This window comes from Tasmannia lanceolata, unplaced genomic scaffold (assembly GCF_043159265.1).
Source record: "Tasmannia lanceolata isolate RefF3 unplaced genomic scaffold, GAP_Taslan_0.1 ptg000002l, whole genome shotgun sequence".
NCBI classification, from domain to species: domain Eukaryota; kingdom Viridiplantae; phylum Streptophyta; class Magnoliopsida; order Canellales; family Winteraceae; genus Tasmannia; species Tasmannia lanceolata.
In genome coordinates this window covers 29104338-29129720 of record NW_027518679.1, presented here as the reverse complement: position 1 = coordinate 29129720, position 25383 = coordinate 29104338, and the positions used below count along the sequence as shown (strand labels likewise).

Here is a 25383-nt window from a genome sequence, read left to right as displayed (position 1 = left end):
AAGAAATTGCCCCACCATTTCTGCTACAGACATTAATTCTCAGTAGCTTGATGAAACATTGCAACTCAGTTATTAACCCATCTCCTCTTCACCTTCAAAAAAACCTCGAACTTCAGTCGCCCTCTTGAGTGTGACCTCTCTTTTAAGCTCCTCCCCACTTAATTCAATTCCCTTTCACTCTCTGTTACTTCATTTTCTTAGCCTCCCACCATCTCTGTCACATTTCCACCACCTTGGGACCAAAACCCATATCCCAAAATCCATTCAAATCTCTTCTTTTGCTGACATTTTACCTAAATTCAGCTCAAATTTGCCATTTTCGACTAGTTTTCAAGGCGTTGCAGGGGTTTTTTGCTTAAAATGGGGAGGCATTCTTGCTGTTACAAGCAAAAGCTGAGGAAAGGCCTCTGGTCTCCAGAGGAAGATGAGAAGCTTTTAAGGCATATTACTAAATATGGTCATGGCTGTTGGAGCTCTGTGCCTAAACAAGCAGGTTCCGTGTTTGGCCTTTAGCAATTATAATTTAGTCTCTACACCAACAAGAAAGAGAAATTGTGTTTGGTTCTCTGTTGGGTTTGTTAAATGACAGTTTCTTTTTATGGAAATCTTGCAGGTTTGCAGAGGTGTGGGAAGAGTTGCAGGTTGAGGTGGATAAACTACTTGAGGCCTGATTTAAAAAGAGGCACATTCTCAAACCAAGAAGAGAACCTAATAATTGAACTCCATGCTGTTTTGGGCAACAGGTAATACTCCTTTTCCTATTTCAAAGACCCATAAAATTCTTTTACTGTTCATCACTTTTTAAGAAGCTCAGAATTCTTTAAAATGCTGAACTTTTGTGAAACTTCATCAGATGGTCACAAATTGCTGCACAATTGCCTGGAAGAACAGATAATGAAATTAAGAACCTCTGGAACTCATGCATTAAGAAGAAGCTTAGGCAAAGGGGTATTGACCCAAACACACATAAACCATTCTCTGAGGTTGAGAATGGAGAAAATAAGGTACCCAACAATGAGAAAGTTCAATTGGCGGACAATTCAAAACCAATGGCACCAGACCCAAATGCCCTATTAATTGTCGCAGACCGATACCCAGTTGAAGGTCCGAGCTCCAAAATCAACAGTAAGACCACCAATTCTGCAACACCCACAAAGGAATTTTTCCTAGAAAGGTTCGTAACAAGCCACGAGAGCTCTAGCAGTGATAGGCCTTCAGATTCAATGGCTTATTTCTCTCCCCATCACTTGAATTATGGATCCAATTGTGGTACTCAGACAGCCACAAATCCAGTTCTGTGGTTTAACCAGAGTTGTAGGCCTTTTGAGATGAATTCTGAGTTCAATTCCAATGCGATATCAACCGTTATACCGTCTTTGCCGAGCTCAATACTTTCACCTCATATGGTTTTCAAGCCTGTCTCTGAAAATCCTTCCGCGAGCTCTATTAATATGAATGGAGTCCAGTACAGTAGTAGCACTACTGGGAGCAGTAGCAGTATAGATTTGCAGAGAAACAGCTCATTATTCGAGAACAGCATATTCCCTTGGGGATTGGCAGATTGCAGGGTCGAATCCTCGGATATAACTTCGGATAAAGAGGCTCAAATTCAAATTGAAGGTGAACCAGACGATATCAAATGGACTGAATATATCCATCCTCCATTCCCATTCACCGCAGCAATTCAAAATCAAACCCAGCCTTTATATAGTGAGATTAAATCAGAGAGCCAGTTTGGTATAAACAGTCTGAATACTTGGCATAATTCCCAACAGCAACAGTTACAATCATCCGATATATACGGAAAAGATTTCCAGAGAATTGAGGCTGCGTTCGAACAAATTTAGCTTGTAAAATTCCTCCAAAAATTTCCATTGGGCAGAATATATTTGGTGCCTCTGAATATATGCTTCTAGTCAGAGGTGTGTGCCATAGATTTTTCTCATGTAAATAGGTCTGATACATAAGTCAGCTACTCAGCTTATGATCATAGAAGATTTGTGCAGAAACAAGCTGTTCTCACCTTGTTATTGGGGTGAGTCAAAGTGCAAAATAATGCTTGTTTCATTGTTTCTCTTTTCTTTTCTTGTTCATTGTGTTGCATTCAATGATTGTAATTCTATCTGAATCTCTACTTTGATTTTCTGGGTTTTCTTTCATTTCATTCATTCTTCATTCTTTTCAATGAAAGTCAATGTTGTGGGTAGAAATTAGGAGCCAATTTTCAGATGGCTGTCTGTGTTTTCCCAGAGATGCACATGGTTTCAACTGTTAACAGTCACTTCCATGGATGGTAAATGGCTTTAAAGGAGTGAATTATATCTGTCTAACTCTGAATTATGCTCTTCAAGCATGACCAATCCCCATTACTTGAATTGGAGGTTTTGGTGGAAAGACTGGTAGACACTATTCCCAAGCAAGGAAATTAGTTCCCAATAAAGGAACAAGAGAGCCATCAACCTGCTAGCAAATATAAGGATAGTGACTTTCAATCTGATATTGGCAATATGTATTATGTTATGTAGTCACCTCAAGTCACCAGGGATTATCTTAAGAGGCACCCTGGAAAGCAAGAGACTTTCAATTCAAGGAAAAACATTCAACATGTGTGCAAGTAACAAGGTGAATGAGAATGGTGGCCGGGTTTATGCTAAGCTGGTTATGAAAGCTCAGCCGTCCAATTGGCGTTGTGCGATTGGCATTTTCGAGGGCGTGGGTAGAGGACTAGGGTGGTTCTAAACTTGGAAAACTGTAAACTTATTGAGACAGCTCTTTGATGGTGATACTTTAGGAGGGAAGTGATGTAAAAAATCTTGATATGGATGTTTTTGTCTGAACAGATTGTTCAAATGGGTTTACGAAGTTGAAGGAGAAAAAGGAGAGGGAGCCTCTTGTGGAAGTTCTTGGTGTCTATTCTAGAGAAGAATCTTTCCATTGAAGGAGCATTCCAAATTATTCTTTACTTTGTTTTTCTTTCAATGTATAGAGCCAGCAGCAAAGTGGACATGCCTCCCAAAAACAATGAAAGAAAAAAAAAAAAAAAAACTATTGCTCCTTACATTAGGATTGTAAATAGTGATTAAGAAAAAAAGAGAGGAAAATTAAGCATTAAAAGGCACCATGTTGAATGTGAAATCTCTCTCTTTCTCTCTCTCTGCATAAGGAATTTATTCCTTAGAGGTGTGGCATGGCTTAGATTATAAACTATTCTATTCATTCAGACTTTAAACTCTCTTCTATATTTGTTTTTTCTAGGAGGGATGCATGTGGGCATAATTATTGGGATCATTTGTTTAGTCCCATGCTTCCAAAGCCTGTGTGACTTCATCAAACAATAGAAAAGAATTGAAAAAATGAAGAAAAAGCATACAAAACAAGGAGAGTTGACTCAGCCACTTGTTGGCTTTGATCTAGACAAACTTCTAGGGCATTTTTAGGGTGATGAAATCAGCATCTTCAAAGGGCTAGACCATCATGCCCTAGTGATTAGGACATAACAGTTTAACCTTGTGGAGAGTTCATGGTTTCGTCCTCCCCAATCTCCACTTCCAAATTTAACAATTTAAGTGTGATTCTGCTAAGAGTGTTTAGGTGGCTCATGAAGCAAAACTTCCATTTAATGTCCATACAATTATATCTTTAGAAATATTTTATTATTAAGGGAATTTATCATGGACAGCCTTTCAAGTTTCTTCCATAAATCAAAAGCAATTAAGAACATTGTACATTACCTCATCTTCAAGACATAGATGAATTACACTAACCATTTTCATCTTTAATTCTCCTCATCCTAAATTTCCATCAAGGACAATTTCGTTTCCTTCTCAAACAATGCCTTCCCTTGAAGTGAGCTTAAATGTCGATCAACGGTTGCCAAGCATTGATTTTTATACAGATAGTTGATCAATGGATTTTGATTAGCCTCCTCTGTCCTACTACATCTGCAGAAGAAATTAACTCTTCTGCCCTCTACTTCTTTCCAATTTCTCTTCCACATCTAAACTCCATTGACATCACTTCGTAAATTTTTACTTAAGCCCACATGATAAGAGCATAAAATAAAACCCAAAAAAAAAAAAAAAAAAAACGAACACAACTCACACAAGAACACAACAGTTTACATGGTTGAGCAATGGTATGAAAGAATGGCAAAAGATAACAAGAGATCCCAAAACCCCTTCAACCACACCTCTATCTCTCTCACAATGTTTTCTTGCAATCCAAACAGGGCCTCAGTTCATACAATCGATATAGGTTCACCACAGAATTGAGTTCATTGGAAAGCTTCCAGTGGAATCTTTACATCAGTACTAGTAAAGTGTGTAAAGTATATTAGGTTTTAGTGGAATTTTAGGCCTTTATAATGTAAAAAGAATGACAATTATCTTAGGCTTTAGTGGAATTTTAGGCCTTTATAATGTAAAAAAGAATGACAATTATCTTAGGCTTAAGTGGAATTTTAGACCTGTATATTCATCTAAAAATATCAATCCAATAAGTCAACAGTTTATACAATCTATCTATATGTATAAACAGACCTTTATGATAATCAATCTTAGTGTTTGCTTCAAACATGCACATATTTTGAATTGTCCAAATTGTGAAAGCCACTTGTTCAATGATCCAAACCATTTATCTGCTAGGCTGGTCCCCCATAATTTTTCCCAAGAACTGTCCAACCATTGGAGTTGTGGATTCGTGATGAATATAGAACATTGTTTTCTAGTCTAACCATCCATTTACAGGCCACAAATTGGAGCCTTAGCTTAGCTAAGGGTAGATTTTGGGGCATGGTCTATCCATAGCAAGGCTAGCAAATAAATATTTCAAATCATTGACCAAATGGCCCCTACTTATACTTTTTGCCTGCTTAATTGTGCAAGGAAAAATATGCACATGCATCATATAACTTATCATTTTTAGTTTGACACTAACAACAAACAAATTCAACCTGTTCCCTTCTATACCAAAAATAACTAAAAATACCCCCTCATTTGTCTTTACAAGAGGAATTGACCCAAGAAAGAAGAAAAAAATGGCTACATTAAAATAAAAGAGATGAGAAAGAAGACCTAAATCAGCAGTTAATGCCACATTCACTGATATCTGGTCCATGGAACCTAGAAGTGAATGGATCAGTCCTCACCCACAACATGGAAAACAAAAAAGATAGAAGAAAAGACCAGACAATGATAAGACTTGGTATCCGGTGCTGGCGAACTAACAACCCTTTCAAGAATGGATAAAGGTGGACTAGTACCCACCATGCAAAGAAAAGCTTAATGAACAGCGAGAACCCAGACCCATAACCAGTGTAGATAGCAAAATAAATCCCAGCTATCATAGCGAATAAGTTTATAAGAATTAATGTTGTAGGCATTAAAAGAAGTGACGACCATTTGAACGCATAAAACTCCATGAAATCCTCATGAAAATCCTCGGTCATGACGTCTTGAGTTGTATTTATCCTCACCATAGCCTTCATCAATCCCTGAAAAACAGCAAATAAATGGGACGACACTCCGGAAATCACCCAAAACTGCTGATTTCTCCACAGTTCTTGAAATCCAACCCCACTCCACTGCATTTCAAGAACCCTACCGGCCAAAACCAAGAGGAAAATAAGTGGAAGCCAAATGCTAGTGAGATCACTGGCCTGAAAAAATGTGTAAGAAGCAGAGAATCATTTCAAATCCTTTAATAGTCACAAACAAGGATTTAAATTTCAGTTTCGGTCTCGGCCATCATCGAAATTGAAATATTTCGGTTCCGGTGGAAATTTCAGCCGAAATCATGTAAAATTCGGTAAAAATTTTGGTGGAAATTTACAAAATTTCAGTGGAAATCTAGTAAATAACCCAAAATTTTGGCGAAATTTCGTCGAAATCCCGTAAAAAACCGATTCAATGTACTTTCAGTGTCGCCAGTTTGGACCGCAAACAAAATATTTCCGCTGAAATTTCAGATTGCTGACGAAATTTAAAACTAGAGTCACAAAAGGGAAGAAAAAAAATTCATGAACATAACATGTTTTATATTCACAGAATCCTCATAACATTTATTATGAATTTATGATGCATTTATATTCACAGATTCCTCGTAAAATGCAGTATGAATGTGTGATGCATTTATATTCACATGTCCCTCCTAGTCATACATACCGTTGGAACGATGAATTTTCCAGTGAAGAGGCAGATTGCAGGTAGAGTACAGTAAATTACGAGGGGAATCGAAGTAATCGGATAAATGGTGGCATTGATATAAGCAATTCTCTCTAAAAACTTGAGTCTGCCACCATATCCATACCATATTGGACAATGTCGACTGAAAAGAATCTCAACAGAGCCAAGGGCCCACCGGAGCACCTGATTTAAACGATCAGTAAGGTTAATGGGGGCAGATCCTCTGAATGCTGGATAGGGTGGTGTGCAGTATATTGATCTCCATCCTCGAGCATGCATCTTGAAACCCGTCAGAATATCACTGGTCAAAGAACCATATATCCAGCCAATCTATGAAGATTAAGGAGCACAAAATCACAGTAATCTAATTAATACATATTAAAATATGACTGTCAGAATATCAGTCTGGAAAGAGTCACTCCTCAAATAAAAGCAAGAAAAAAAAACAGTGAATGAGGGGGTACTAATGATTCCCAACACCAAGACAAAATAGTAACCACCAAGAGACTAAACGAAAGCAAACAATGTGTGGTACTCTGGTTCTCTCTCGTTTTGTGTGTGTGCATGTGCGCGAGCACATGCGGGAAGGATTGAAATGTCGGTTTCGGCCACAACCGAAACCGAAGCCGAAATTATGTAAAAAACAAATTTCGGGTTTTTCAGAAATTTTTACCAGCGAAATTTCCGAAAGTTCGGCTGAAATTTCTGATAAAGGGTGGAAGTTTTGTAAAAAAAGTAAAATTTTGGCCGAAATTTTCGTATAAATTTTGGAATACCGAAATTTCAGCCAAAATCTGGACCAATACCGAATCTCTGTCCTTTTGGTGTCTATCCGGACTGAAATCTGAAATTTCTGTTTTACGGCCGAAATTTAAAACCTTGGACCTCAACAATGTCAGAATGGGATTGTTGTTGTCCAATAGTAAGTGATGGTATTTGGGTAGTTGATTAAATTAAAGATGCCAGGTAGAAAAAAATGACCATAGGATGAACTGATGAAGTATCATTTTACCTCTCTGCCCCATGCTGTGTTAACTTCGTAATCACAACTTATTACATGAATCGCTTCTTTTAAAAGATCTTGAGGAGTAATGGACTGAGACAGTCGATCGTCATTGACAAGGGTAGAAGCAAGAAGAAATCTAGACTGACCAAAACATTTCTCCAAGTTCTGAAAGGTAGAAGGGAACTCTCTCTCAAGACTGCATAGTTCCATACCAAGTAACCTTGTGTCCTCTTTGCTAATAATATGATAATAACCACTGCTTTCATTGGGAATCTTATTCCTAGGACCACACCCCCTCATTCTATGCCATTTCCGTTCTAGAAATGGCTCATACCCATATAAAGCTTTCCTGTTGAAGACGCAGCCCGTCCCAACATAAATGGGTCCTTGTATTCCATCTAGACCCTTCAAGTTAATCTGCGTATGAAGGTTTATCAGTAGGCCATAGTCGCCAAAATCAGATATGGTTGCAATTTAGCAAGAGAGAAAAGGAGAAAACTACTGTCATGTCATCAAATTAGAAACAACATAAAAAAATAGGATATGAATGAAAGTTTTGGATGTAATCTTGCTGAAAAACATTCATATTACGTATATTCATTTCATTCATATACTTGAAGTGAATGTTAATTGTTTGTAAACAACTTTTTTGAGATGTAGGGGCCGTTTGGATACGCGGATTTTAGAATCTTGGATTTCCTCAAAATCGTAGATGGGAGACGAGAGGAGGAGACCAGCCGTCGTTTTCTGATTTCTCTCCCTTCTTTCGGTCAGCAAGAGAGTAGGAGATCATCCCATGTTTCCAGGTTTTAGAAATGTCTGGATGGGGGAGAGATTTCTAAAACCTAGATTTCTTATTAAAATCCAAGATTCTAAAGAGAAGCGAAACGGTCGGTCTCCTCTTATCTCCCATCCAGGATTTTGAGGAAATCCAAGATCCTAAAATCTGCGTATCCAAACGGCCCCGTAGTGTTTCTTTTATTCAACAAAGTAACAAACATTAAAGCCCTAATTTATAAAGGACCTGAAATCATGAGCGTAGCTAATGGAGGTTGAAACAGAAGAGATGACTCACATTGTACAAGATTGTATTATGGTTTGCATAACGGTCTTTTGCATCAATACCATCGAATCTCTGGGGAAACTGAACATAGCAAACCTTCTCTGTGATATCAGGGTCCATCATAAAGCACATTGCTTCCAAGAGAGCTTTGCTATTGTTTATATAGTGATTGCAATCAAGATTTAGAACGTAAGCCCCATTCGTAAGAACGGCAGAAACTCGGACCTGAAAATATAAACAATTAGACCCCTAACTTTTTTTTCCATTCACAATATTCACACTATCTCAACCAGTGATCCAACACTTTGTAATGTACCAGAGAGTTCATGGCTCCCGCCTTCCTGTTGTGCTGGAAACCAGGACGCTTTTCGCGGGATACATATATTAATTGTGGCAGTTTGCTATCATCAGTGCCACACGGTCCATCACGGCCCAATAATATCTGAAATAGATAAACACAATACAGCATGTATCATGCACCAACCTATGCCACAAATATCGTTCTTCGGAATTTCTCGGCGAGGGAAAATCTCGGGATATATTAAATTTTTTAAAATTTTTTGGTTTTATATCGGGAAAGAAACGATAAAATTAAAATTATTTAAAAAATATATAAAAATTAAGAAAAATATAAAATAAAAATATCCTAAAAATATTGGGATATTATCACGATATTTTATGGTAAAAATGAAATATCGCTATATTTTTAAAATCTCAGGATTATTTCAGGATTTTGTCGTCTAATCAAAATGTCGCAATAAAAATTCGATATTTTGAAAATATCGAAGATATTTGTGACAAAGATACCAACCATGGCCCAAAAAAGATAGATATTCATTACATATAATGTATGTCTGGTACACACCTGTATCATCCCTGGATGATCTCGAGTATTATTTCCAGGCCATGGAGTGCCATCTTTCATAATCCATCCTTCACTTGGGATATTTTGAAATTTAGCAACAAGGGCATTGATCAAGACTTTGAATTCCTCATAATGCCGCTGTAACCAGAAAGAATGTAAGACCAAAAACTTTAAAAGATCATGAACAAAATCTACTTTATAGATTACAGAGTTTAAGTAAATGTTGAAACAAATATCGTGAAAGAGAATCCGATCTTGATACAAGTTTATGCTCCAAAAACAGATAACCCGTTGAATTTACTATTGAACTTGTCTTGAAAATTTTGGCAGCAAATATCATTTGGGAAAGGGTTACCTAGAAGCCATAAGACCCTACCAATCCATATTGGACAAATAGGTGACTTGGGTTCTCTTACTCCAAGCTTAAAATGCCTTTAAGCCTTTCAAGCCTTTGAGTTCTTTCATTTCACGTGTCCATGATACACAAAGAAGTCTATAAACCAGAACGCCCAATAATCTTAGCGCTCAAAGCTTGAAAAGATGAAGTGATTCATCTTCTTGCTGGTTTCTATTTTTGAATTGAAGTAAGGAAAAAAATTATTGGAAGTAACTTGTTATGAACTTCCAAATCCATTCTTTTGTTACACCAGTATAAATAGGAGTTTGCAGTGGCTGTTATTGGCTTCAGCTTCCTTAGACCAACTGAACGTTGTATCTTTATGGGGGTTTGCCAATTACCATCTTGAAGAATAAGAGAATAAAATAGAGGTTTCAACAGTCCAGTTTGCTCCAACATGTCAAGTTATGCTTTAATTGAAGAGACTAGGGGAGAAGAGGAGAAAATAGACTAAACCCTACTACAGGAATTGGAGGAAGGAGTCCAAATCACTCTCACAACCTTGATAGAATAGACACAGATACTTCAATTCCATCTACATTTGAAGGACACAGAACTACATCCCAAGTATCTTTCAAGAAGAGCTTAAAGCTCTTCTTCCATAGACTTTTCCCAACAATCTTGCTTCGCTGATGGAATAGAATGGTTATCAAGATTAGCAAACAAAGCTTGAGATAAAAAAAAACAAAAAAGATTAAAAGGATGAAAAGGACACTTGGAATGACACAATAGATACAAGGGATTTGCTAGGGACCATCGCAGAAGGCATTTCACCGGCCGCCCGTTGCATGAGAGTGCAGCTACATAGGCTCACTTTTCAACAGATTTTGTCTTATTCATTTAATTCATCTGAGGTGGCTGCACTCTCATGCAACAGCCGCCCGCGAAATGCCTTCTGCGATGGTCCCTAGCAAATCCCTAGATAAAAATAAGATGAATTAGAGTCTAATGGAGAGGAAGAAGAAATTGAACTTGGCCACGGTAACGGATCTGGTACAACTGTACAACAACAGTTGGCAAGAATTCTTCTTTCTCTTCTGATAAGCAATCACTGGCCTTGTTATACAAGGATTATGGATCTCATGAGCAATAGGAGTAATATCATTATCAAAAGAAGGTAAGAACGAAATAGTAGATGGAGGAGAAGCAAGGGTATAGAAATAAAATTTCACCAGGATAATGTGACGCGAGATGCGCATATGCTGCTTTCCAAGATCATAACATCGAAAGCCTTTTTGCCCGCATCATAGCCAACAAAAATACACTTTACAACACTTTCTCTTTCATGGGAAGGAAGGTGAACAAAGCAGACACAGAAAAAAAAGGTGAAGGAATAATCAGGAGGCTTCCCAAATAGAGTGTGGCAAGGAAACCTGTTTTGTAAATTTATCAAATAAACAACGGTAAGAGTCGTTTCACTCTGAAGGAAAGGTGCTGCATGGAACTCAACAAGAAGTGTATAAATCATAAATAGGTGATTCATATTTTTCCTTTCAGCAACCCAATTCTGTCGAGGAGTTTGAAGGCAACTCTTATGGGATAAGATGCAATCCTCCCATAACAACTGTGTGAAATCATTAGAAAGGTATTCTTTCTCGAAATTAGAATGTAGTGTCTTAATGATTGACTGAAGTTGGGCTTTTACCATGTTATGGAAAGTGTGAAATACATCTGTCAGTTTGCAGTTATGTCTATTAAGTGGTAGATACCTGGTTCATATTAATAAGCAATTCTGATTGTGCTTTTTTTTTTGTGTCCAGTTGTGTTACTTCATTTTTTCTTTTTGTTTGGAATTATTTTATAGTGATTTTATCTCTTAATTCTTATCGGCAATAAGGTCCAAGATTTGGCATAGTGATTTGTATGCTTGCATATAGGATGTTTATCACTTCTCAAACTTGAATTCATGTGCAAATATTTAAAATGGTTGGATTCAAATTGCTTATATTGGTAGGAAACTTGAATTTACTTTTTTTTTCAATATTTTTTCATGCTTCCCTTTGTGCTTCCCCATCGTTTCCTTTCACATTTCCAAGTCGCTTCACGTCACGTCACGCCTCCGCAACCCTTTACGCTTCCCAGTTCATGCCTTCCCAAGAGCCTTTGCTTCCCGCTTTCGCCTTCCACACTGGCAACTATGGTTGGGGCCGATATATTGAATCTTTCAATTTCAATGTGGAATCGAGCAATTCCAAGTCCATTTGGAATTGGTATTTTAAAATCGTCAAAACAATTACAATATTAAAATCATAAAAAAGGTACGAAATAAAAAGAAAAAATCTCAAAAAAAAAACTAACAGTTTTTAGGTTCACTTACAGGTTGGGAGATAAGGTGAATCTTCTGAATTAGGTTTAAGGCACAGGCGACACATGAATGTGAAATTTCTTCTTTTCTTTCATTTATTATAAGTTGCATTTAAAAAAAAAAATATCTTACATTTTTTGTCAATTATCTCTTAAGCAATATATGTAGTTAACAAACATAGGGGTAATTCATCTAAAACATAATACCATTTCGATTCAATTGAGGTATAAATATAAATCTAGAGTGAACTAAATTTCCATCCAAGATCACATGAGAAGCAAAGTCAAAGAGAATCAATTCCACATGAGGCTAGAGTTGATCTAAAAGCATATATATAGGGTTGTGAGGCTAGAGTTGATCTAAAAGCATATATATAGGGTTGTGACCAAAGCTTGCTATACAGTCTATACTTGTCACTATTGCTCAGGTCTTTGGACAACAGTCCAAAAAATAACCCAATCAAAATGGTATGGTGTCTACTTAGCATTTCGAAGAATTACATTCCACATATTTATTGTATATATCTAACTCCTAGGCATTACAATGTTCTGTTAGGAAAAAATAGTGTGTGCTTAATTTTCCATTTGTTTGATTAAAAGGAAACAAAATCCTATTTCTCAAGCCCCAACCGCAAGCATGACCAGAGTGAACAATAGAAACAAAAAATTATCTCAATGACTCAGTATTTGCTTCCTTATCAACTATGGTCAAAGTCATAATATTGACCCCAACCCAGTCCCTCAATCTGAGATAATATTTTATCTTGTATCCAACCAATTTTAACTTTCAAGAATTGTTAATGTGGACAACTAAATCAAGAACAGAAGTAGTGCTGCATTTCAACATTTAAAGACTACGATATGGAAAAGCACGCAAAAACAAGCCATGCAACCATGGACGATTTACCAACTGTAGTGGACAACACAATCAAGTAGAGTAGTCCTGCATTTCAACAAGACGATATTTTTGAATGAGGGGTTAGGGTTAGGGTTTAGATGGTGCGGAGATAGGAGAAGAAGAAATGGAGGCGTAGGGTTAGGTTTTAGATGGGACGACAATAGGAGAAGAAGAAATTGAGGGGTAGGGTTAGGGTTTAGATGGGGCGGCAATAGGAAAAGATGAAATGGGAGGGGATGAAAGGGCGGCAAGAGAGGAGGGAGAAATGAAGTGTTAGGGTTTAGAGGTGCGGCAATGGGTGGAAAGGGAGGAGATGAAGTGGTGGCAAGGAATGGAGAGGGGGCGGCAACACAGGAATGGGAAGAAGAGATGGAAGAGGGTTGTCTTCCAAGGGTGGTCCCTAGGGCACCATAAACCCTAGGGCTCTGATACCATGTTGAATGAGGAACAAGAATGAGAAGAATGTGAGTTAGAGAGTGTCTCTGCAAATACAATGACCAAAATGCCCTTAAGTACATACAATGCATCTAACGTATATGAACAAGAAAAGCAAAAAAAATAAAAAAATAAAATCCAACCATAGAAAATGTACCACCTTCATTGCTCTTCTTTCCTTCGCAAATGTTGGAAATATGTTGTATTTCAAATTGTCAACCTTTTGTGAGAAATAACATTCTGGAAGCCTAGGCTCAATATTAAACTTTTTGCAAAATGGTACCCATTTTCTTGCAAACTCACAAGTTGCTAAAAGAGTTTCAAGTGTCAGCAAAGCCGCCCCATCATCAGAGACATAGCATGAAACCTTCTCAGATGGGTAATCCACAGAAAGGATTGAAAGCACAGTGTTTGCCGTCACAAGTGGTGGCTCTTTCACAGGGTCAACAGTACTAACAAACACATCAATGCAAGCCAGCTGGCATGGTTTTCCTGTTTGGTTGTACCTGAAATAATGGAGAATGTGGACATCAGAAATGCACTTAAGTGAATTTGTAAGTACTAAGGTTTTAAATTTCGACCGAAATACCAAAATTACAGCCGAAATTTCAGATTTCGGTTGGGACCGAAACCGAAATCCACAAAATCTGAAATTTTGGAAATCTCCCAAATTTTGGAAATTTCGGAAGAAAAATGATTTTTTTCACATTATTAGTAATTTTTCGAAATTTCGAATTAAAAAAGTAATTCATTTTTTTTTCGAATTTCGGCCGAAACCGAACTTTAAACCTTGGTAACTACTATAAACAGAAAGGAAGTATCCTGAAAAAAATATTGTTTCACCTCAAATATAGACGGTCAAGGTATGTTTGCCTATTAATAGGACGCCACTTAGGGAGTTGGTCAAGAATCCAAGATATGGAAAACCAAAACTCACAAAGAATTGAAGTTAACCAAAGCCCATATGCATTCTTGACAGGATTGAAAAGTCGATGTTGGAAAAAGAAGGCCAAGAATACAAGACGGAGGAGGATAATGACCCTATAAGGGTTGATCCTTGACGGAGGTATTGGCACCGTTCTCGAAAGAGGTTGTCGAAGTTCACTATCCCTAGCACCAGGACAAATAAATACAAATGTAAGGATTCATTGATGAAATAAAAAAAAAGAAAAAAAAACCTTCCATTTTAGTCTGTGCAAATAAGTGCTTTAGTTCATCAAAAGAGACACTAAAATTGGGTAGAATTCATTGTTCATTCAATTTAGTCATGCAGCCTTTATCTTCTCATAGTATTTCCAATGTCTAGTTGTAGGATAAAATAATTATAGATATCTTGACTATAACTCAGGCACACAATTGAATCATATTTCATTCTAGAAATCTTTGAGGTAATACCTATCGATGACATTACGCTAAATATATGTATGTAAGCAGATGCTCCGAAGTCTTTGTTGCGAGAGCTAATTTCTTGCTCCAACCCAAGTCTGCTCATGGCTTCCAATAGTAAGATGTGAAGAAAGAACTCTTTTTGAGAAGAAGAAAGCATGAATTCCTGTCTCTTTCCTCTTACTAATGAAGTATTGTGAACACAATGATTGAAACCTTTCCTAATGAGAGGACTAGTGCCATGAATGCCTCCTCACAGCTAAGGAAAGCATAGGAGTGTCCTTTGGATTATGAGAAGGCATGTGCCCTTTCATTCAATATGAACATTGCAAGCACTGACATTATGATTCTTGCTGTATAAAAGTGGTCGTTTGTTGATTGTTTGTTCTTAAAAAACATAATTCTCTTCTTCATAGGGATCTTCATGAGGAGTTTTTCTTCATAGGGATCTTCACGAGGAGTTGAGTATGAAATATCCTCAAGTTAAAAATTATCAGGGAGTGAAGCTGATACTCCACGGTTTCCATGGTTAAACTTCACTTCATGCATTCATGTAGGCCTACTATTTGATTTTTTTCTTTTTAAAGATGACAGTTTTAATCCAATTTCAAAGAAGAGATGCATAAAGGGGACAAGGTGTCCTCTAAAATACAACCATAATCAGGATAACAGAAAGGCCCGAGAATAGGAGCATGAAGAGAACCTAGACTAGGAGCATAAAAAAACACAACCTCCCTGAGCATAAACTGGGAGAGCCCTCAAAGAACAGCAACAACCATCACACGGAGTCAAACAGATGCCCGGAATAACATGAGAAGGCTAACACCTTTTGCCCTCTAAACGGCGCCATGGATCGACTCTATGATAGTCCTCTCCGCACATTCCTTCGCCAGCCTATCTGCACATTCATAGGCAGACTGTCTCCTGTGTTGAAAATGAGGACCAATTAAGCGAACAAGGTCCTAATTTCTGCTATTAAGGCTCCCAGCTTCCACGGTCTTCTAATCTTTTTTGTTGCCCAAGCCAAAACATTTGAAGAATCACCTTCAATAATACTAATCTTATTTGTTGCCCAAGCCAAAACATTTGTGGAATAAACGGGCCCAGTTTATGATTTGCAATCCATCTTAGACCCCAAAGCAACGCCCTAGCTTCCGCCTCATCATCATTGCACATATCCTCCGGACCCGAGAAGGACATCAACACATCGCCCTAGCCTCCAATGCCAACACGACCCGGATTTCCTTTAGCACTTCCATCAAAATTCCATTTGAACCATCCCAACAGTGGCGGCTCCCACTTTGGAGTAATTCTCATCTTCCTTCTTTTTTCCACTTTAGAGTTCCAATTTCTTAAAATGTCTCCAACACTATAGCTAGCGTCCACTTTTTCTCTTGCCCAAGCTATAATGTCAAGCCTAAAATCAATAGCTAGATGGCCCCACCCTTTTTCCTTTTCTTGAAATATCCTATTATTCCTCTCCTTCCAAATTTGACATATCAGAGCATAAGGGACTAACTTCCACATAGATAGACCCACACTACCAAACGGTCCTCCCACCCAATGGAGTAAGACCTTTTTGATGGATCTCTGAAATGTCCATGAAACACCAAAAGGTTTTCGAATATGCATCCAAATCCTGCGGGAGTGGGGGCAATGTAGCAATAAATGGTCAAATGATTCCTCCTCCATCTTGCAAAAGATGAGAGTAGGGGCAAAGAAGCAATAAATGGTCTAATGATTCCCTCTTCACCTTGCAAAAGATGCACCAGCTCGAGAAGTAGAATTTTCTTTTGTTGAGGCTATCACATGAATTAATTCTCTTGTGAACAACTGTCCAAGAAAAGGCCACTACGCCTGATGTCATCGTTCAACCCAAAGTTGCCAGAGCGGGAATCGAAGGCTCCCGGGATGGTCGGAAGCGGGAATCGTGAAGTCGCCGGAGAGTCGCCGGGGAGTCACCGGGGAATCGCTGGGGAGTTGGGTATCGCCAAGGAATCTCCGGGGAATCACCGGGAAATCGAGTTTCACATTATTTTAAACCGGGGTTCTCAAAAGTAGGAATCGGGTTTCCGGGGAATCATAAACCACGATTCTCAAAAGTGGGAATTGGGTTTCCGGCGAATCCGAACCGGGATTGCCAGTTTTTGGGGATTCGAGAAGATTTCCGTTTCGGATTCGAGAACCCGGGAATCGAGGGTCCCCACTCCCAGGGAAGAATCCTGCTTCCTTGGTTCAACCTGTAAGAGAAAGACTTGACAGAAAAAATGCCTTGGGGGTCTGGGGTCCACACTCTACAATTAGACTCAAAGGGGGAACAATAGCAAGAGCAGAGAGTATTGAGCAAAGGGGAAAGACTCATTATTTCATCACCTTTGAGGTTTCTTCTAAGCCTAATATCCCAACTCCCAAGTCAGATTCCCCTCACCCGCTGCCCTAACCAAATAGTCACAAACTTTAGACTCACCATTGATCGCTAACTGGAATAGGTTCAGAAATGCATGGCACAAATTGGACTCCCCTAATCAATGATCTACCCAAAAATGAACCCCATTCCCCCTCCCCACTCTAAACCTAACAATGGACTCGAAGTGGACACGGGAGACGCAAATGGACTTCCATGCACCCAAACCTCTGCCTATAACAGGGTTCCTACTTTCCCAATCCCCCCATCCCCGCTCATATTTATCGCCAATAATTTTGTGCCATAAAGCTTCCTTTTCTTCTCCAAACCTCCACAACCATTTTCCCAGCAAACCCTTATTTCGCAATCTTATTTTTCCTATTCCAAGTCCCCCGCGCTTCTTCAATTTACAAACCTTTTCCCACTTCATTAGATGTTTTAATCTTTTGTGTCCATCATATCCTTCCCAAAGAAAGTCTCTTTGCATTTTCTCTATTCACTTCGCCACCTTAGCTGGCACTTTATAGAGGGACATATAGTAATCGCAATGAAAGTAATTCTACCACCAAATGAACAAAAGAGATGGTATGGATAGTCAAAAAGCTAGTAAAGCAAAACGTCATACTTTTCTACTAGATCAAGTTCCACCTCTTTAGGAGAAGCACAAGCATCCACATCGTGTGATTTTTTTCTATTTTTCCAAGAAAACTTTTGCTGTGTCAATTTCCACTGCCGAAGCCTTTCCTTCCAAGTAAGAGATTTGAAACCCCAAGGCAATGATGCCTTAGGACTCTTTATCTCAGTTGCTCGACCTGTACACAGAAAGCAAAAAATCTTCATATTACATAATAATGTCCCCACTCTTCAAAAGAATACAAAAGATGTGGGATGCATGTCAAAATGAATGCAAAAAACTATTTTGCAGTAGAAAGGAGCAGAAACGTCAAACTTGAGATATGCCCATTGGAGCTGATACCTAGATTAGAGGGAAGAGAGAAAGAGAAAATGTGAGTTTTTTTCCCACCCCAAAAACCAGCAGATGGATACGAAAATGCACGCCTGTTCATAGGATGTTTGGGTGGTCCCACAATAACCTGCAGGGACCAAGTCAACACTTAGCTAGTCAACCTCGACACACACACACACACACACACACACACACATTTTGAATTGAGGATATAGGTTAAATTAGACCCTCAAGATTCGAGATAAATAAGGCGACCTAGGGTCCCAATATAATTGGAAACTTAAATACTGACCCTTCCATCCTTCTGCAAATTTCTCTGGGCAGGAATATCCAGTGGAGCAGATACCTTTCTAGAATACTGTGATAAGCCACCATCTTGTTCTCTCCGATAACCCATAGAGTACTTCAACCTTTCCCCCGATGTTTGTTCTTCTGAATTTGGAAAAACCTTGAAATACTTAGAATCACATCCCCAATTATTGGCAGTATATTGGTTTTTGTCGCCTGCCACTGAAGGGCTCCCTGTCAAAAAAATACAGCAACCCAAGTACATCTCTTCACACTTCTCATTCTACTCAGCATTGAAATCATTCTTACTAGAGTCCTGCAGGTAGGACAATAAGGGCCACAGTGTTTGGTCACACAATGAATACCCATTAGAGCCATTTCCTAGTAAGTTATGAGGACCAAGACAGAATAGTTGTCGACAGGAAGAATTTGAAACATGAAAGCAACTCAACTGATTTACACTTAAGGGCACGTTTGGCTACCGTGAATTTTTTTTAATGTAACTCGGTGTCTCCAGGTGGAGATGAGGGTGAAGGCGCTAAAAATCAGGAAACAAAAAACAGGAAACTAGTGTCTCTCCGGTGATGAGAAGTGGCAAAAAATCAGGAAACAAAAAAGTCTACCCAAAATTTGATCGGCTATTTCCTGATTTTTAGCCACACTTGTCACTTGGAGATGCTAGTTTCATGTATTTTGTTTCCTGACTTTTAGCCACTTCATACGCCAAACTCCTCTCTCACCACTAGGAGACACCAGTTTATCATGAAAAAAAAATCACGGCAGCGAAACGTGCACTAAGAAGCAATGTCAACAATATCATCCATTAGAGAACAAACTAAAAATCAATGAAAGAACGTAATTATCTGAAAAATTGACCTGGGCGTCTCTTATAGCGAGCGTGGCACTTGGGACATGATTGGCTTCCAACTTTGCGAATGAACTCATAGCAGGTTCTACATACTTGAAATGCACACTCACTGCAAGCTACAAACACTCTCCCATTGTGAAGAAATCCCAGCTGACTTCCACACACTTTGCAAAAGCGACCATACATTTGGTTTGAAGGTGTGAGCTCTGAAATTAAGTTCGAAAAATAAAGGAAACCACCTTTCTCCAACTACAGAAGATTGAAAAATGATACCCACATGGAATGAATAAAGAGAGAAAAATAATACGGACTTTCTCACTGCTTCCGGCCTGCATTGGAGATTAAATTCATGTATCAAAATAAAGCCTTCTTTGAAAATTCAAGAAGCAATTTTTCTAGCATTGAATGAAATACCTAGCAAATTGTGAAACAACCAATTACTCCAAAAGCCTTCTTTGATGTTATTTAATCATTTACACTTCAACACTCCCCCGCACGTGTGGTCCCTCTTTTTTGGGGCTTGCAGTACACGTGGGTTTTTAATATCAAAGAGTTGCTGGGTTTTGAACCCAGGACCTGCCGTGTGGCAATATCTCTTATAAAATGTGAAACAACCAATTACTTCAAAAGCTTAAGCTGTTAGAGTTGGTGTTATTGGTAAACGAATCTTGACATTCCAATCAAGAATAGTCCTTGAATAGTAACCTACAATGGGTATCTATTTAAGCATGTGCCTCTTTGAGTAATTCTCTGTAATTAAAGTAATTGATTGATTTTATAAATCCTATATTCAATTATTGTAAAATTATTGTAAAGATTCTTTGATCGGGAACTACCTAAATTAGTGCAGCCCCATCTATAAATAATAGAAACACTGCAAACCGTATGGGTAAGCAGAATTCCATCAATAGTAGGTTTCTGACTCTATTCGGTTGCTCAAAGGTGCATGTTAGATTAGTAGAAGAAGAAGTCAAAGGGAAGTAGACAAGCATGGAAGATGGGGACAAGAATAGTGAAAGGGTGGTAAGTAGTGTTTGGTTGCGCAACAATCCTCGAGAAGATTAGTGGAAGATGTAGGGGTGTCATTACCAAAATAGAGAGTGGAAGAGAGAAAAAAGAATTAGACAAGAATTTTCTCTTCTTTCACTCAAATTCCACCAAAATGATGTAAGATGGGGAGAAGATTAGAGGAAGGAACATTTCCGCCACATTGGTGTCACGTAGGAAAAAACATAATTATGATGTCTAGAAGATGTCTGGGAGTCAAAGGGAGTTTCAATGCAAAATGGCAACCAAACATGCACTGGGCAAATTAGTGGAAGATCATCGACGTTGCAAAGGGAGTTTCAATGCAAAATTGCAACCAAACATGCGTTGGGCAGATTAGTAGAAGATCTTTCTCTCTCATTCAACTCTTGCAAATCCTATCTATTCTTTTTTTTTGAAGAGTGACATATATTATAACTCAAACGAAAATTACAGAGGTTTGGGACCAGAAGTCCCTTTCTTATTTACAACGTCTGGGATCCAGGGGATCACCACTCGGCCATAAGAAAAACCAAAAAATCACTTTAGCATCATCCCATCCATCAAGTTACATCCTTTGAAAACTATTACCACCTGAACAAAATACCTCTATACCAACACCCATGAAGGACCTTTCAAAATCCTGATATATACTTGTCAAAATCTGTACAACCTTCTAATAAAGATCTTGGGAAAGCTTCCTTTAAGTTGAGCATTTTTATAAGTTCAACAGAAGCCGATCAATCTCAGATGCGAAGACCTCCTCATCGAGTTTGATAGCCGAGAGCTCCTCATCATTTGGTTCCTTTTCTTCATATGCCTTTTTCTGATTGATCATAGCCTCCAACTTCTGAATCCCCGACGCTTTATCTTCTTCCCACCATAGAAGCCTCAGGTTCTTTTCATCCGCCAACACCATGGTAAAGAAATGGTGCTTATGTATGGGTGAGTGAGTTTCCTTAACGTTGCGCGAACCAGTTACACTAAAAAAATACTTTTGGCCTTCTATTAGCCGCCTCTTTGAAAAGCTTCCATTGTTTCCTCAAGAAGTCCCTAATGATTCTCTCGGTGTTGGCAATAATTTGGAAGCTAACTCTTCATTGTAGACCATAGCTTTTATCCTGTTTAACGTTTCCTCCATCTCGATTAAATCCACAGACCGTTTCCTCTTTCGACCCAGCACCAGAGTACTCGAGGAGGAGGGTCGAGCAATGGATGTATCATTCAAATTTTCCATCTGGTATTCTTATGTGTTTACTTTTACTCTGCTATTACTATTTAGAAGGAGAGCGAAGAGGCGAGGAAGGTGGCTTTTCCTATTTTGGTGATACACTGCCTCAGGATGACCACTGACCACAGACCAGGTGTCCAAACTCACACTCATTGGGGCCTACAAAGATCTCATCCTGCCATAAATGGGCATCAATGGCGCCGCAGTACTCATTGCCATCCATCCCAACTCAAAGAGACCTTTTCGACTTCCCATGATATATTAAAACCCCAAAAATTGAATACTTTAATCAAAACTTTTAAAATGCCGGAATCTTGTTTCCAGAGGGGGTAGACTTGTGTTTAGTCAAAGCGGTGTTGGCTAATATTCTCATTTATTTTTTGTCATTGTTCAAATGTTCGATTAGTGTTGTATTGCGGATTGAACAAATTCAACGTAGATTTCTTTGGGAGGTAATGAAGAGAAGATAGGTATTCCTTTAGTGAGTTGGGAAGAGGTGTGCCTACCCTTCAAGGATGGAGGTTTGGGTATTAAAAGAGTACGGGAATTTAACCATGCTTTGTTGAGGATATGGTTATGGAGATTTGGAGAAGAACAAAGTCAAATGTGGGCGAGGGTGATTAGTAGTAAGTATGGTTGTTTGCCAGGGAAGTGAGAATCTGATAATCGGTTCAAAAAACAAGGTCTAACGGTGTGGCAAGACATTTTGAAAATGTATCATGCGTTAAATTTGAGTATCAAGTTTAAAGTTTATGTGGGGGATAGGATCAAATTTTGGAGTGATGTGTGGTGTTTGGATGCACCTCTTATGGTTTTATTTCCAGATCTATATAGAGTAGCTTCTTCAAAAGAAGATTTTGTTTGCGATTGCTTTGTTCGCAATGGAGGAGGTTTAGTGTGGTCCCCGGTTTTTAGAATTTCTTTGATAGGGAGTTAGAGTCGGTTTCTCGTTTCTTAGGCTTCTAGATGGGTGTTATGTCAAGAGGATTGGGTTGGACAAAAGAGTATGGACTGCGGAATCTTCTTGTATCTTCTCTGTCAAATCTTTCTATAGTTTTTTGGTGCCGGTGGTGTATCCTCTATCTCAGCCAAGGTTTGGAAATATCATTGCCCTCCTAGAGTTTGTATCTTCGGATGGGCGGCATGTTGTGATCGGATTCAAATGATTAACTTCCTTCGCAAGCGTGGTATGTGCTTGTTGATCATTGTCCTCTTTGCTTGAGGGATGGGGAATCTGTGGGTCATCTCTTAATGCATTGTGCTTTCACTCGTCAAATATGGAGCTATATACTTCTGAGGTTCGACATCCTTTGGGTCTTTCCTTGTTCTATGCCGGACTTGCTGCTTCAATGGGGTCATGTTCCGTGGAGAAGGAAAGGTAAATTGCTGTGGAAAATTTGTTTGCTTGCTACATGGTGGGTGATTTGGAAGGAGAGAAATTCTAGAGTATTTGAGGGGATTACCAAATCTCCGTATTGGCTTTAAATGAAAATTATTGCTCTCTCTATTTCTTGGGCAAAATGTCTCCCAGCTTTCCGCTATGTATCAGCCTTTGATTTATGGGAGAGGTGGAGGGAAGTTTGTTTTAGTGGGAGGTGAGGCCTCAGATTGTTTAAAGGTGGGAGGCTCCACCCAATGGGATGCTCAAAATGAACTTTGATGGCTCGAGTCTTGGAAACCCGGGACTAGGTGGTTTTGGCGGTTTGTGTCGTGATGATTGTAATAATGTGGTGCGGGCTTATTCCGGCCCTCTTGGGATTTGTGACCCGACAGAGGCCGAAGTGAAGGCCGTATATTACGGCATTAAAAGACTTGATAAAGAAAGTATGGATCGTTCCATTGTAGAGGGGGATTCATTTAATGTCATTCGTTGGTTGAGTGGGGTGGTGGTGCCCCCGTGGAGATTTTCTTCTATTTTTGATGAAATTGAAGATCTAATATCGGGCTCTGCTATAGTTTTCAATCATGTGCGGCGATCGGCTAATGGGGAGGCAGATTTGTTGGCTAGGGGGGTTAGTCGTTTAGGTTTGGAGTGGTTTGATTTCCTTCCTCCGTGAGAGTTGTATTGCTCATTTTTTGTTTTTTTTTGTCCTCGAAGGTCCATTCTCCAGGGATGGTAGTAGCTCCGAACAGTGGGATGGCACACGGTGAGCAATGTTGGAGCTATGCTGAGGTCTAATGTTCTGGACTTCAACTCTGACTGTGTAGCACTGACCCGAGATCCGAATCTGAACAAGCGATGGGGATAACTTCCACCATGGAGCAAGAATTTTAGCGGACACAAAGTTCATACATTGATTATGGCCCCCTTCCATTTTCACCTCCAGAACTCAGCCGAATAAATTTCCTAGGGCTTCAACCGTTGATGTGGCCCATACATGTCGTGGGATGGGATAGAAATTAACCCAGAGCACATCTGTGTCTTGAACATATTCTCTGCTCCAGGTGGATAGAGAATACAATTGACTACTCCACACCTCATTTCCTTTAGCCAGGGTTTCGACAGCCTCCTCCTCTGATTCAAACATAAATAAAACTTCATCCTTTGATAGGGTACATGGGCAAGAAAGGGAAGGGATATCCCAAGTTCGTTTAGCCCACAACCAAAGTTTATTAAAGGTCCCAGACGTGTCATTCCTCTTCCCTATCAGGCAAGCTTTTAGGGTTTCCAATCTCGTTTCCACCTCCTTACCCGAAATAGTTAAGGACGGAATACCACCCCGATCGATGAAGAGATCATCCCAGAGTCAGGCCATCGATCAACTTCCTTACTAGTGTTAGCCGCTGAGGCTTCGGATTGATATGATTCACACCAAAAAAGGAAGTACCTTTCTTTCTATCCAAATGGCACCTCCGGTATCTGCCCCTCCATCTGAAATTAAGGTAGTCGCAAGATAAGCAACGCCAATCCCCAGGCCGCCGGTCCGATTCCTCCCTGTTTCTTCCTTTCCACGAACCCCTCCGTGATATGAGGTTATAACTCCAGTTGGGTGATCTCGATTGTTTTGCTTACATCGTTGGTAACAATGCTGCCATTTGAAATTACAATAAGCGCAAGCTAAGCAAAACCAATCCCCCACCCATCTCACCATTTTACCACCCTTCCACTCAGCTAGATAATTTAGCTCAGCTAAATTCTTTTAAATCCTATCTATTCTTCCTTCTCTCACATTATTTACTCATTATACTTCAACAAAAATAACCCAGAATCGAGGAAAAGGAAGAGAACCCTTTTCTAGGTTCGATTTTTTAGGAATTCGAGTTGAGCTTTTACTATAAAATTGGGTCGGGTTCGGGTTGATTCCAATTCATTTTTTAGCAAATGCTCAACTCGACCCTACGCAAGTTGCACCCCTAATAGAAAAGACTTGAAAATTCAAATACCCACATGAAATACACTAGGAAATAATATAAGGCAGTAGGTTTTCTTACACTATTATTTTTCCATGAAATGGCTATTCCAGCTCCTTTTCAAAGATAATTAATTTGAATAAAAGAAAACTCATCTCTCTATAGTTCAGACAATTCAACCACTAGAAATATTACTACAAGAACAGTCAAAAGTGACAAAGAAAAAGAAGGAAAAAAAATCCTTTCACAGAAATGAAAGATTTGAGCAAAACCCATATCCAAATGGATAGAGAAAATGTTATAGAAACAAAAAAGATTTAATTTTTCTTACCGGGTTTTCCATGAGAGAGCGAAAATCAAGAGGGAGAAGAAAAGGACAAGCCTCCGATTCATGGGGCGTAGGGTTCGCATTTTGCAATGGATAATATGGAATGTAGAGAGGAGAAAAAGATGTGGGTGTTGTTTGTTTTGAAAGAAGAAGAATCGGTCTTATAGAGATTGGGAATTCCATTGACAGAGTCCAAGGCAATTGCAAAGGAAGAGGAACGGTTGCATGAACATAGGGTTGTTACTTGTTTCTTAGATTTTTTGAACTGAGACAGAAGAGGGAAATGATATCTCCACCCCCTCCACCCTTTTGAATTTTGATTGCATTATTGCATTCCACCCACTTTCGTTTGTCTCAACTTGGATTATAATAAATTGACCAAAA

General features: G+C 39.0%; 2 protein-coding genes across 5 annotated transcripts; one reads left to right on the top strand and one right to left on the bottom strand.

Annotated features, from left to right (window-relative positions):
- LOC143856766 (transcription factor MYB61-like) lies at positions 1–2159 on the top strand. Its single transcript, XM_077367074.1, has 3 exons — positions 1–493; positions 614–743; positions 854–2159. Exons 1-3 carry the CDS (start codon positions 361–363, stop codon positions 1845–1847), a joined length of 1257 nt encoding a protein of 418 aa, XP_077223189.1. The 5' UTR covers positions 1–360; the 3' UTR covers positions 1848–2159.
- A 2784-nt stretch (positions 2160–4943) lies between these two features.
- LOC143856537 (putative cellulose synthase A catalytic subunit 8 [UDP-forming]) lies at positions 4944–25264 on the bottom strand. 4 transcript variants are annotated; one of them, XM_077366820.1, is made up of 14 exons: positions 25003–25264; positions 19341–19392; positions 19072–19269; positions 18200–18429; positions 17917–18034; positions 17566–17752; positions 13994–14260; positions 13311–13656; positions 9117–9254; positions 8568–8693; positions 8264–8476; positions 7195–7605; positions 6162–6512; positions 4944–5656 (listed from the first exon to the last, which is right to left on the bottom strand). In XM_077366820.1, the coding sequence occupies exons 3-14, from the start codon at positions 19247–19249 to the stop codon at positions 5078–5080; spliced, it is 3144 nt and encodes a 1047-aa protein (XP_077222935.1). In that variant the 5' UTR covers positions 19250–19269; positions 19341–19392; positions 25003–25264; the 3' UTR covers positions 4944–5077. The 4 variants fall into 4 exon arrangements, with proteins under 4 accessions (XP_077222935.1, XP_077223043.1, XP_077223000.1 ...); XM_077366928.1 differs by lacking the exon at positions 13994–14260 and having other exon boundaries at positions 19072–19392; XM_077366885.1 differs by lacking the exons at positions 19341–19392; positions 25003–25264 and having other exon boundaries at positions 18200–18511; positions 19072–19210.
- Positions 25265–25383: the final 119 nt, after the last annotated feature.

Excerpts from the sequence above, each read along its gene's own strand:
- LOC143856537 (XM_077366820.1), bottom strand. The coding sequence starts at position 19,249 with ATGTATGGTCGCTTTTGCAAAGTGTGTGGAAGTCAGCTGGGATTTCTT. Across the intron at positions 9,255-13,310 it reads AGGAAAGAAGAGCAATGAAG|CGGCATTATGAGGAATTCAA; the intron begins GTGGTACATTTT and ends TTCTGGTTACAG. Across the intron at positions 8,477-8,567 it reads CGGGAGCCATGAACTCTCTG|GTCCGAGTTTCTGCCGTTCT; the intron begins GTACATTACAAA and ends TTATATTTTCAG.
- LOC143856766 (XM_077367074.1), top strand. The coding sequence starts at position 361 with ATGGGGAGGCATTCTTGCTGTTACAAGCAAAAGCTGAGGAAAGGCCTC. Across the intron at positions 494-613 it reads CTCTGTGCCTAAACAAGCAG|GTTTGCAGAGGTGTGGGAAG; the intron begins GTTCCGTGTTTG and ends GAAATCTTGCAG. Across the intron at positions 744-853 it reads CATGCTGTTTTGGGCAACAG|ATGGTCACAAATTGCTGCAC; the intron begins GTAATACTCCTT and ends AAACTTCATCAG.